Source organism: Sparus aurata, chromosome 21, assembly GCF_900880675.1.
Source record: "Sparus aurata chromosome 21, fSpaAur1.1, whole genome shotgun sequence".
In the NCBI taxonomy this organism is placed as follows: domain Eukaryota; kingdom Metazoa; phylum Chordata; class Actinopteri; order Spariformes; family Sparidae; genus Sparus; species Sparus aurata.
The window spans coordinates 23,470,935-23,483,150 of record NC_044207.1 but is presented as its reverse complement, the minus strand read 5'-3'; the positions used below and the strand labels follow the sequence as shown (position 1 = coordinate 23,483,150).

Here is a 12,216-nt window from a genome sequence, read left to right as displayed (position 1 = left end):
AACAAGTGAACTGACCCAAGGTAGGTCCACCTAATAATGTAATGACCAACATGTTTAAATGGACACAATGTCATTTATGAGAAGAAATTCATACCCAGAATTATTTTTTTTTAATATTAATGATATAAGTATACAAACTCAGAAATATTCATTCTTTCCACAACTGAATAAACAAGAAATGTAGGTCCCCAGAACGCTGTTTGAGGCTGGAAAAAGGTGGCAGGGTCCGCCACATGTAAGCAAAGCGAAACAGAAAATGTGTCGTCCTTTGACGTCAGTTTGCTTATTCAGTCATGAAAACAGAGAGAGTTTGTTTATTCAGTTTGTCAGTCGGTGAAGATCTTTCCTCTTCTGATTAAAATGTCTTCCCAAAAACTACAAAGTGCATCTTCCAGGCTAAAGACGTAAATGGAAGAACAGAAGGGAAGGAGCCGCCACCCCCTGTGAGAACGAGGACGATGCTGATGAAAGCTCAAATGTTCTGCGTTCGTAGAGAGAGCACGACACATGTTTTTTATGCCTACTTATATTTGGTGTTTAGAAATCACACTGTGAAAGTAACTCATATAGAGTCCACTCCTATCATTTACAACAACTACAACAAAAATCATCAGGATTTAAATTTAAAGAACTAAATCAACATTATTATTCTGTTATTTAACCTGGGACTGGATTGGCTGGTTGACCATGCGGCCGCGTGCGTATTATCTAATTTTTCGATGTTAATGACCTCAGTACTGACACTGTTATGACGCCCTCTGTGGATGATCTTGCATATAAACACTGGTGTTTCTCTCTCCCCCCCAGCTCCTCCTCCCGCTCTGTTTGGGCAGATTTTGAATGTACAGTCCAGTTCAAAGGCCACTGAGAGAGAGTCCCACTTATTTACCAGTGGTGTAATTATTTACCCAGTCTGACTCAGAGAGGGGGCCTGTTTGCTGTTACAGAACATTTTCATAAGTTCTACTCAGTCAGTGACAAAAGGCAGAAAAACAAACACCATCTCTTTAATTTATGAAGCCAAATGTAGCTTTTGTTTCCTTTCTCGTTGTGTTTTTGCATATCTGGTGAGACCTTGTGACAACAACTCTCTCTCCATTAACAATATGGCCTCTCTACTGGGGTTGGACAACTCTATACACACTTAAATAAGCTAAAAATAGAGACGTGAGCATTTCTGACCATAGCGAGGAGCCAAACAATGAACTTATTCCACACAGATCCTACTAAACCCTGTGAAAACTGCTTATGTGAAACAAACATGGAGGAAGTGGTTTTAATTTTGCTTTCTTTTCATTGCATGGAACCAATCTTTTTTGATTTCAATTGGGAAATGGCTTGGATGCACCACACTTTGCACAGATAAAATCATATCGGAGATGTGTGAAATGCCACCTGTCACAGCTGAACTCACAGACAACTAATGTTGAATCATTTTCTATTCTGCTCACTTATTCTGAGGATAAAACTGGACCAATGTTTGACTTTTAATTTAAAAAAAACATCTGTGTGTGTGTGTGTGTGTGTGCGCGCGCGTGTGTGTAGGTGTGTGTGTGTGTGCATGTGCCTGCCCCCTTCCTCCTCTGAGGGAGCAGATTGGCTCTCTGAGAGGAGACTCCTCTCCACAAACCCAATGCCGCCGTGTGACATGTGGCGGTAGACAAAACCAACAAACCAGCTGCAAACTAACCTGAGCTGGTTCAAGGCTGCAAAGTTCAGGTCTTCACTTCCCCACAAGAGTTCAAGAGTTCAAGAGTCCCTAAGGTGCTTTAAGGAGTCACAGTGATCAGTCCTGGTGGATCCGGACTGTGGCAGAAGTGCCAACACTGACAGTCTTTGCACTGGAGACACTTTCTGTAAATGTAAATATGGCCCAGGTAAAGAGGACAGCTGCTCAGACTCTATTTGAGTATGTCACCAGTTTTGAAAGTTTCACATGTTTAAAACATAAAATGCTGGTGCCATTTACAAAAGTTAACCAAAAATCTACTTCTACAAAAACCTTTTCCTATAATTTAATATAACAATTATCTCTTATTATGGTGTCCCTTATTGCCCTGAAGTCAGGGGCAGGGTTGGCAATAAGGGGAGGCACACCGTCCCGCGGCCAAAAGGTCAAAGACCTGTTTGTTTTAAATCTTCACCCAAACCTCACAGTCAGGTTCAGTTTCTCCGTCTCACTCGGTGCAGGCTTCTCAGGAACCAGGACAGCAGCCGTGATGCAGCGGGCTTTGTTCAGCCGGAGCGCGCAGCTCGCCCAGCAGGCAGCAGCGGCCCTCGACAGTCCGCTGGCCGGGAGGAGCGCGCCCCTGCTACAGCGACTGGACCGCTCCATGTCCTCCGTCACCATCCCACCGCCCGCATGCATGCTCAAGCCACTGGAGGCTCCGCTGCGTTACCTGTTCGGACCGGGACCCTCAAACGTTCCTCCACGTGTCTTAGCCGCAGGAGGCAGGCCGATAATTGGTCACCTGCACCCAGAAATGTATGAGGTAAAGTCGGACTGAGTTGTTATTATATATTTCCTTACAGTTAAGATTCTTTCAGGTGGAAAAATACTTTTTTTCTAAACTTTAGTACAGTTTGGGGGCACTGGTCCATTTAGTGTCAATTAATCCTAAAATACAGCATCATCACTTCGCAGTATTATTACATTTTTAACTCTAATTCTAACTCTTTTTAAAATTTTTAATTGATAACTTTCCCACCACTGAAAGGTTTAAAGGGACCAAATTCAACTTGCTGTAACCATTCATGTTAACAATTTAGTTACTACTTTTTTCATACGTTTTTGACAAGACGAAGAAATCAACATTTCGAAGATCAGAACAGACTGTGCGTTATTGCGCATGGTCGTGCTTTACCCACCCGCTGAAATCAATATCTGACCAATTTGGCTTAAACCTCAAGTAATGTACACACATTTGAATATTACTAAAGTGTTGTGTTGACAAAAGTAGGCTACTCGCTGTCTGGATTCTGCTCAGGTTGTATAAACGTTAATACTTGGAGACGGTGCCGTGGTCATCACGCTTTCATTGTGTTTCATAGATTATGAATGACATCAAAAAAGGGATCCAGTACGCCTTTCAGACAGAGAACAACATGACCATTTCTATGAGCGGCTCCGGGCACGCAGCCATGGAGTGTGCCGTATTCAACACGGTGGAGCCCGGGGAGAGCGTGCTCGTGGCCATCAACGGAATCTGGGGAGAGCGCGTTGCAGAGATCGCAGAAAGGATGGGTACGTTACGCGATTTACGCACGGTTTTACGCATGGGTCTCCAAAGAAGAGAAACAACTACATACCCTAATTGTTATTTCTTTCTTTCTTTAACTCTTTAGGTGCCAATGTACATAGAATGGTAAAATCACCAGGAGGATATTTCAGCAATAAGGAAATTGAACAGGTAGGCACAATGTCTCTGAAGCAGCCCCGTAACTGACTCAACCTACAAAAAATAATCAGTTACAAGTCAGTAAAAGGAGACCATGTCATTAAACTCATGTCCATACCTTTCTGTAGGCTGTAGAAAAACACAAGCCTGTCCTGTTCTTCCTGACACACGGAGAGTCCTCTGCTGGCCTCTGCCACCCAGTCGATGGAATCGGAGACATCTGCAGAAAGTGAGACTCGATTTCCCAATAAAATGCACAGTTTCATGCGTTTAACAAATTGTTTTTGTCACATTTCTCACGGCTTACTGTCACATTACCGCAGACACAACTGCCTCTTCCTGGTGGACACAGTTGCATCGCTCGGAGCAGCACCAATTTTTATGGACAAGCAAAGTAAGACACCGGTGAAGGACTCAGTTCTGTCCCCTGCCACCATGAGCTGATGTGTGATGTAATCTATCTCTTATTGTGCATCCAGATATTGACATCCTGTACACTGGTTCTCAGAAGGCCCTGAACGCGCCTCCTGGCACTGCACCCATCTCCTTTAATGAGAGAGCATGGTAAGGAGGGATTCTGTGGGGTGTTTTACATACGCATGATTCCATCCCAACTGCATGAAATCTGAGGCCAACAAGTGCCTGACGCAGGCATCTCTTTGTCTGTCTGTTGCCCCTCACAGCCATAAGATGTTTAACAGGAAAACAAAACCAGTATCTTACCTCTTTGATATGACACATCTGTCCAACTACTGGGGTTGTGATGGCGAACCAGCCAGACTGTAAGTGTATTATGATTCCTTTCATAACACCTAAACCTTACTTCAACTGTGGTTATTATTATTGTTATTGTTATTATTATTATTATTATTGTTGTTATTATTATTAAATGTTCGGTGAATAATATTTGATCATGTGCTTTCTTGGCTTTAGATACCACCACACTGGTCCAGTGTCTGGATTCTTCGCCCTGAGAGAAAGTCTGGCCATTCTTGCTGAGAAGGTAAAGGGACAATTCACCTCTTTTTCTAGATACTTTAGTGAAAGACGGTCACAACCTTCATTTATTGTCGTCTTTCGAATTATTTATGTTCACCAAAAATGTATCAAGGTATGGATTTATATTATGGTCTGTTTACTAAGAGTTAGTTATTGTGTAATAAGTCGGTATGAGTGTAATTGTTAAAACTTTAATAAGCTTTTTTTTTTCTTTATTATGCATTTTTTAGCAGTTAACTTTGCATTAACAGATGACTTTGCAGAATAAATTTGTTTATCATGCTCCCAGCAGCACAAATTGTTTTAATCACACAAAATAACGTTAACTACAGTGACATTCAGTAGAGCGCATACCTCCACCAAAGGCCCTAAAGTCATACTCACAGATACCAGCCACCTGCATACGGTAGATTTTTTTCATCAAGCTCCATGAATTACTCCCTGATGAATAAATTGAAATGTCGACAAATCTCACATTGTTCAAGAAAGTGTGAAAAGGTTTATGGATCAGTCCCTCTATCCAGACCTGCCCCAAAAGTAAATGGGGTCTGTTCTGGGCTGAGCCTCATCCTCCATCAAGTTTCATGGAAACTTGTTCAGTATTTATTTCATCCTGCTGACAAACCAACCAACCAACAAACCAACAAAAACATGGAAAACATAACCTGCTGGGCAAAAGCAATTGATAAGGACTTGTAAACACTTCAATATGTATTAACTCACACTTATTACAAGGACTTAAATTTAAAGCGTTATCGAAAGCCTCTTTATTTCAGCACCTTCTTCAAACACTCTTAATTTTACAGCAGGGAATTTGGCAGAGGGACACATTTTTGGCTGTGGCTCATGATCTTTTATTTCCCTTCAGCTAATTACCTTTTTGGGATCGATATCTCTACTTCTTCAGAATAGACATATTGCTTTGAATTTGCCTCTCGTATTGCAGTTGTTTTGTGTGAGGTATTGTTGGCACAGCTCATGTCTGATTACCACATACTTCCATTAATCTTTGTCTCCCTCTAGGGGCTGGAGGAGTCCTGGAGGAAACACAAGGAGGTGGCAGCATACCTGTACAGAGGACTGGAGGACTTGGGTCTCAAGCTCTTCGTTCCTGAACGGGTGAGGCAGAACCTGTAAAGGACCGTTTATGTTATACTATAACTGTTACCTCATCTGTGTTGTGACCACTCATTTTGTGACATGTCATTGCAGGACTTGAGGCTTCCCTCCGTCACCACCATCGCCATCCCTGAAGGCTATAACTGGAGGGAGTTGCTGACCTACATCATGAAACACCACCAGATGGAGATGACTGGAGGCCTGGGCCCTTCCATTGGCATGGTAAGTTGCTCCTGGAGTTCAGGCCTGTACAGTGGACAGATTAATGCCTTAAAAATTGTGGCCATGAGCTACATCATCAGTCCTGTATGGAATAATGTTTCCATGAGAAACAATAGTCACCTTTAGTCCCGTAACACTAAATAAACCAGCCTTTTAAAAACAGCGAGAGCAGCGCCATCAGTTTGGTGTCTTTACAGCCGTCTGAATCATGCTGCTGAGTCACTGCAGGCTCTGATGCACTGTACTTTCCACCTCTCTTTTCATTAGGTGATGAGGATCGGATTGATGGGATACAACTGCGAGAAGACTAATGCTGACATGGCCCTGCACGCCCTGGCAGACGCTCTCAAGACCTGCAAAAAGAGCAAGGCTTAAGAGACCAGAACAAACACTTCTGAAAACTGTCTGTGCATTTGACTGCATAGACTTTGTAACACAGGCCACAAGCCACTCTTGTGTAAGAGTTTTGAAATGAATGAGCCGATATTGTCATATGGGCCATGCTGAGTGCACTGATAGATGTCAATAAAGTGTGCTTTATTTTATTAAACTCTTCCCCTGCTTCAATGTGCAGTAACAGCTTCCCAAGATTCCCTGCTCTGATTTTGCCGTCTATAAAAGTATATCTCACTGGAGCCACATTGCTGCAGAGTAACTCATAATTTAGTGACATTTAATCTTCTGAGTTTATACTAGTTTGATTTATTAATGGCATGTCCTGTGCATCACACAGGTAGGATGGCATAGGCTAGAGGAAGGACCCCAAAAACTGCTTCAGCTTTTGAGGTTCCCCTCTTGGATGCAGAAGTACAACAATGTTTGTGTATTCACTAAGGTCTCCCACAAGGGAAGTAAATTCATGCAGAAAACATCTGCCTGCACAATCAGTTTATTCAACATATATTGTCTTACATGAAGGAAGTCCCGAATAAAGATTGGCCAAATGGGAGATCATAAATCTGAGCTTATGTTATTTAATAAAGAAAGCTGTGATTGATCTAAAGCTTGGTGGGACAGTGGACATGGGGGGTTACCGTGTGACTGAAAAGGTTACTTTCTGTGCCGCCATCACTACAGACAGTATTAGGTGTGTGACGTTTCGTGTGTATGGAAACAGTCGATGATGCAATTGTCCCTCTGCTAGCATACAAATATGGCTGTGTGAGGTTTACTGCATGAAACAGCAGTCTCTTATCATCTACCTACTACCATTCTGTGGAAAACTACATTTAGACAAGGTTATCCGTGTTTCATTGTTTCTGAAACAATAACAATAGGAATATATTCTATTCTAACACTTATCTTTGCTGTCTTAACTACATTTCCCAGGATTCCTTGCTTTTATTGGAACAGCTTTAAAACAACGCCACACTGGATCAACGACGTGCAGCGCAACTATCAATTTAGTGACGTTTACGTTTTTTTGTTTTTTTTTTTACTTCCGCCACATTTTATGCTTATTTACTCGTGTGACTGCACTTTCATTCAGTAATGGCGTGTCCTTTTAGCCACACAGGTAGGACAATATTTCAATTTTTAATTAAGAGTACGACATATTTAACTAATGTCAACTGTACAAGCTAGCTAGTTCCAATGTCACGGTGTACCCAGGCTAACCGACTACCAACTATTTTCATTATGATAGCTCATTATTAAGTATCTATTAGCTCTTAACGGAATAGTGTGCCATATATTATGAAAGTCCAAAGGTGAAATGTGTCTGTTAGTGTCTCCGTGGCCGTTTTTTACACCCAACTCGAGCATACCGTTGACTGTTGAGTTTTCATTCAAGCTAGCGGGCTGTCAAAATGAAAGTAGCTAACATCGGCTCCTGTGACGGTAAACGCACAGCAACGGCCGGACACATTCAGCCGTTTGTGTGCTGTGAACACGATAGGTCATCATTTTGCAATCGGCAATCGATACATAAAGGATGCCGTCATAATTGCGTCCTGTATTAAAGTTTACTTTTACATAAATGCGACGTACAGCCGTCACCTTACTGTGTGTTCGCCACAGAATCGTCTTCTTCTGGTGTTTGTGTTTCCTTGTTTCCAAGTTACTGCCACCTAGTGGTCGACACACACTCTGCTGCGTCACAGCCAAAGAGAGATGAAAATGACTTGTGTGGTTTTTCAGTGAGTAGTGCGTTAATTTATTGTGAGGCTATATTTGGATATAGTAATGATAATAACCTTTATTTCTTTGGCTTGAAACGCAGCAACAGTCAGTGTTAATTATGCGCCACATATCTGGAACAAACTCCCAGAAAACTGCAGGTCCGTTCAGACTCTCACTTCTTTTAAATCAAGGCTGAAGCAATTTCAAGGCTTTGAATTGCACTTTTATTCCTTAGTCTTGTCTCTATTTTAGCTTACTTTCCTATTACTTCACTTGTTTTAATGTTTTGTGTCTTGATGTCTTCCACCTTGTTTTCAATGTATCCTAAATGCAATTTCCGATGTCCTTTAATGTAATTTCTATGCCCCTGTAAAGCACTTTCAGTTGCCTTGTGTTCGAATTGTGCTATACAAATAAACCTCCCTTGCCTTAATGATAACATATAGTAACCGGAAAAATTTACAGTACAATGAAACACTTCATTTGTTGAATGAGTCGTGATTTTAGTGGGAATTTTTGCATTTATTTTCACTGAAATAGAATAAATAAAAAATATGTTATTGTGATTTCTACCAACAGGGCTTTTGTCTACAAAATATATAATTTGTAGCACCAAAATGCTTAATTTTTCAAAAAATAGATGCAGCTCTTGTGATTTGGATTGTGCACATAGCAATATTTTGATTTCAGTGATAATTTGGTAAATTGTTTTAGCCCTTATTCAGAGTAAAATAAAGACAAACTGAAGTAAAAGAAATGGCAAGATACAGAATAGAACCACTGTTAGGATAAAAGGTGAAAAACGGTGTCTCAACACCATAATATTGTAGAAATGCATGTCCTGGTGCTATGACAAGTCAAAGTGTCCACCATAAAAAGATACTGGCATCTAATTTACAACATTTAGTACTCAAAAACTGATCTCCAGTGCCTGTCATGCCAGCTGACTTGTAAATTGCTCTGTCACATGTTATTACCCAAAATATATGTAATTATCTCTTTTTTTTCATATTAAAGTCAAACTAACTTCAAATGTAAAGTAATATCAGTGTTTTGTCTAAACAGTATATATGTAATGTTTATTCTCTGTTTTCACAATAATACTGCATAAACTGTTTGTGTGTTTTAGCGTCAGTGGAGTTGAACCCAGTCCTCCTCCCTCTGGACTGGCTTCTGGGTACCTGGGAGTCAGATGAACCTGGTGAAGGCTGTTTTCCCTCCATCAAACCGTTCCACTACACAGAGACACTGCACTTCAGCCATGTGGGACAACCAGTAATCAACTTTATGTACGTTATTTTGAGCAATCACACTGCACCACCTCCCACCACTCCCTGCATCAATGCTGGGAGTGGTTGGAGATTAACTTTGATGCACTACTAACCACACCCAGTAGTAATGTCACAGCAGGTCTCGAGGACATCACTGCTGGGAGGTGAGACGTTAAACCACTGGAGGTCAGCAAAAGCAAGTTTTTCAGGGAGTGTTACTGTTGGGAAAACTGGTGGGAAAAAAAAATAATTACCTCAATGTTAGATAAATTCATTTAGAGGGACGATCCTTGCTTTTACATGTTCAAACAGGTCACATGAGCTTCTCTCCAATGATTAAAAGAGTATACGTTTGAGAACAGGTAGTATATTCGTTACTGTGAGTCTTCTGTGGTCTTTGTAAATTGAATGAATTGACATTTTGCTCAAGACACAGCAGAAACAGTGCAAGCAGAGAAATGCCAGACCAAGAAGCACTGAGTGTCTGGTATTAAATGTCATTATTGTAAATAGATGCATTAGTCATCCTGAGCCCTAATATAGATGAACTAGATTTGCAGTGTTAAATCAATCGTGTGTGTTTGCGTCGGTACTAAAGCGAGAACTGCAATTGATTTCTGTTGTTCCTGTTTAGAAACCGTGTTGACAGACTTCATCTGAGTCCTCATTGTTACTGTCTTTGACAGGTTTAATGCATTCCATGCAGAGAGCAAGAAGCCAATGCACAGGGAGTGCGGCTTCATTCGAATGCAGCCGGGAACAAACAAGGTGGCATTCATCATCGCACAGAACTCAGGTAGTAAGGATGTGGTTGAGAAAACTCTAAAATATATGTTTGGCTTAAAGAGAACCACTGAAACCAGAAAGAAATGAGTTATTAATCTACTAGGAAAGATAAGATCAGCTGATTTAAATTTCTGCTGAATATTGTGTGTGTGATGGCCATGAAAGAGACAGACTTACTAAAACTGAATTTAATGATAGAACAAATTTTGATCAGACAGAAAGATGAAACAAGCCACACCCCAAAGATAGACCCTGTGAAATGAAGCATTGCTTATTGTTCTTCACTGCTGGTCTTCAGGGGGGCGGGGGACCTATCCTGCATGATTTAGACGTTCCCCCTCTCCCACACACCTGATTCAAATGAGCTCGTCATCAAGTGCTGCTTATGTCTGATAACGACAAATTCATTTGATTCGGGTGTGTTAGGGCAGGAAAGTACCTAAATCATGCAGGACAGGGGGCCCAGAGGACCAGGACTGAAGAACACTAAAATGAAATAAAATAAAATAGAAAATATAATGAGTTTTGTTCTAGTATGAATTAAATGAAAATGTGCATTTTTTTGTCTGTCTTTTTGTGCAGGTTTAGTGGAGATTGAGGAGGGAGAGCTGACGGCACAGCAGCTGAGCCTGCAGAGCCAGGCTGTGGCCAGAATCTCTTTTGCCCGGGAGCCGCATGTTCAGCAGGTAACACTGCCTCTCCGATCAATCATCATATGCTCATCATCAATATTAGTTACTTCATGTATTTGCTAAAATCAGTTCTGTGTAATCTTACTGCCCACAAAACATCATCTCCAGCTTTTCCCTGGAACTGATTTTGATCAATAAAACGACTTCTTTGCTTCTTCTGAGCAATGACCTTGCATGCTCCTCTCCATCTCTCAGATTTCGAGAGTGTTTCAGCTGCGACCTGATGGCAAGCTGGAGCAGACAGTTTCCATGGCGACAGACAACCAGGAGCTGATGCAGCACTTGCACATCACCTACCGTCGTTCATCTTGACCCAACAGGCTCCTCGAACAAAGATATACCTCTGTTAGGGAAGATAAAAGCAGCTAAAAAAAGAAGAGCTTGATCAATAATCACAGCTGAGTCCGATCATATAAACAGATATAAAGCAACATGATAATATATTAAATGTGGCAGAGGGGTTATGGCTGCCATATCGGAGTATCTGTGTGCTAAAAAATAGAACTGAGTAGTGTTTAGGCAGTACAGTGAGACAAATCCCCCAAGAGTTAATGTTACAGTCAAATCAAAAAGATTATAGGGGCCCTGTGGAGTTCTCTTGTAAACAAACAAAAGTGGTGTTTACATCATGTGTTACCCACCAAAACACACTGTGTGTACCCTCGAGGTCTAAGAAATGTGTCTAGTGCATTTCCTCACTCGGGGGGCATTTTAAACCCTGCATTATTTACGTCCATGTCTACTCGTTTGCAGTTTTCTTCTCCCCTGCCTTTGCTGCCACACTGCTGCAAAACTTGGCACATTACCACCAAACGCACTGTCGAATAGTGTGAGACATCAGCAGCAAGGTGTACCAACAAAATGAATAAAGGGAACACAATCATGGAAAAATGGCTACAAAGTGCTTCAAGAGGGTAAAAACACCACAGGGAACCTTTAATCTAAAAACATTAAGACTTCATATTGCACTTTTATTAAGCTACTTATTAAGACACTTCATGGCCTCTGTTATGCATGGGTGCTTTCATTATCTCAATAGTTATTGTCCTTATATTTAATCTTGTAGCTGTAAAGCTTATAAAGCACTGATAAATTAATGTTAAGCACTGTCATCTTCTCTTTACATGTAATTGCACTATCATAAGATTGAACGCTGAAATAGCTGCTGTTCTTTTGGAGTTAATGCTTTTTGTGTGCGAAATTCAGTTGTCCTTACACTGGGTGTTACTGTGGTTGTTATTTATGCCAATAAACGAGACCCCTCAAGACTGTAAACTTATTCTCATAGTAAAATAAAATTATGAACCTGAAAATGAGCATATGTCTCCTTTTTACGAGAAAGTTATTTCACCTGTTGTTTGTATTGGTATCTTGTTTCTTAGCCTCTTGTTCTTTCCTTAAATGTTTTATGTGGTCCAGAAGCTTTCCTCAAACTCCTGTAACCATAAAACCAGAGCGAAGCGCTTTTATTGCCATTTTTGTTTGAGTTACTTTAAGTTCATTGCTTTTAAACTGTCAAGATTATCTCATGATAAAGCTGCCTGTGTGCCAGAGATCAGTGGGATAAAGTATCATAAAATAATCAACATAAAAAACAAAGTACATGGG

General features: G+C 40.9%; 2 protein-coding genes and 1 long non-coding RNA gene across 3 annotated transcripts; 2 read left to right on the top strand and 1 right to left on the bottom strand.

Moving 5' to 3' along the window:
- Positions 1-2,162: 2,162 nt before the first annotated feature.
- agxtb (alanine--glyoxylate and serine--pyruvate aminotransferase b) lies at positions 2,163-6,320 on the top strand. The gene is made up of 11 exons (XM_030402696.1): positions 2,163-2,492; positions 3,052-3,244; positions 3,346-3,410; positions 3,527-3,627; positions 3,722-3,792; positions 3,878-3,962; positions 4,082-4,180; positions 4,332-4,401; positions 5,421-5,516; positions 5,610-5,738; positions 6,006-6,320. Exons 1-11 carry the CDS (start codon positions 2,220-2,222, stop codon positions 6,111-6,113), a joined length of 1,290 nt encoding a protein of 429 aa, XP_030258556.1. The 5' UTR covers positions 2,163-2,219; the 3' UTR covers positions 6,114-6,320.
- On the bottom strand, positions 5,136-6,007 carry LOC115572532 (uncharacterized). Its single transcript, XR_003982094.1, has 2 exons — positions 5,859-6,007; positions 5,136-5,762 (listed from the first exon to the last, which is right to left on the bottom strand). It is a non-coding gene; the product is annotated as an uncharacterized LOC115572532 (long non-coding RNA).
- Positions 6,321-6,997: 677 nt separating the features above from the next.
- Positions 6,998-11,924, top strand: thap4 (THAP domain containing 4). Its single transcript, XM_030402697.1, has 5 exons — positions 6,998-7,254; positions 8,989-9,148; positions 9,817-9,926; positions 10,499-10,602; positions 10,804-11,924. The coding sequence occupies exons 1-5, from the start codon at positions 7,230-7,232 to the stop codon at positions 10,918-10,920; spliced, it is 516 nt and encodes a 171-aa protein (XP_030258557.1). The 5' UTR covers positions 6,998-7,229; the 3' UTR covers positions 10,921-11,924.
- Positions 11,925-12,216: the final 292 nt, after the last annotated feature.

Excerpts from the sequence above, each read along its gene's own strand:
- agxtb (XM_030402696.1), top strand. The coding sequence starts at position 2,220 with ATGCAGCGGGCTTTGTTCAGCCGGAGCGCGCAGCTCGCCCAGCAGGCA. Across the intron at positions 3,963-4,081 it reads TCCTTTAATGAGAGAGCATG|CCATAAGATGTTTAACAGGA; the intron begins GTAAGGAGGGAT and ends TGCCCCTCACAG. Across the intron at positions 4,181-4,331 it reads GATGGCGAACCAGCCAGACT|ATACCACCACACTGGTCCAG; the intron begins GTAAGTGTATTA and ends TCTTGGCTTTAG.
- thap4 (XM_030402697.1), top strand. The coding sequence starts at position 7,230 with ATGGCGTGTCCTTTTAGCCACACAG. Across the intron at positions 7,255-8,988 it reads GTGTCCTTTTAGCCACACAG|CGTCAGTGGAGTTGAACCCA; the intron begins GTAGGACAATAT and ends TGTGTGTTTTAG. Across the intron at positions 9,149-9,816 it reads CAACCAGTAATCAACTTTAT|GTTTAATGCATTCCATGCAG; the intron begins GTACGTTATTTT and ends TGTCTTTGACAG.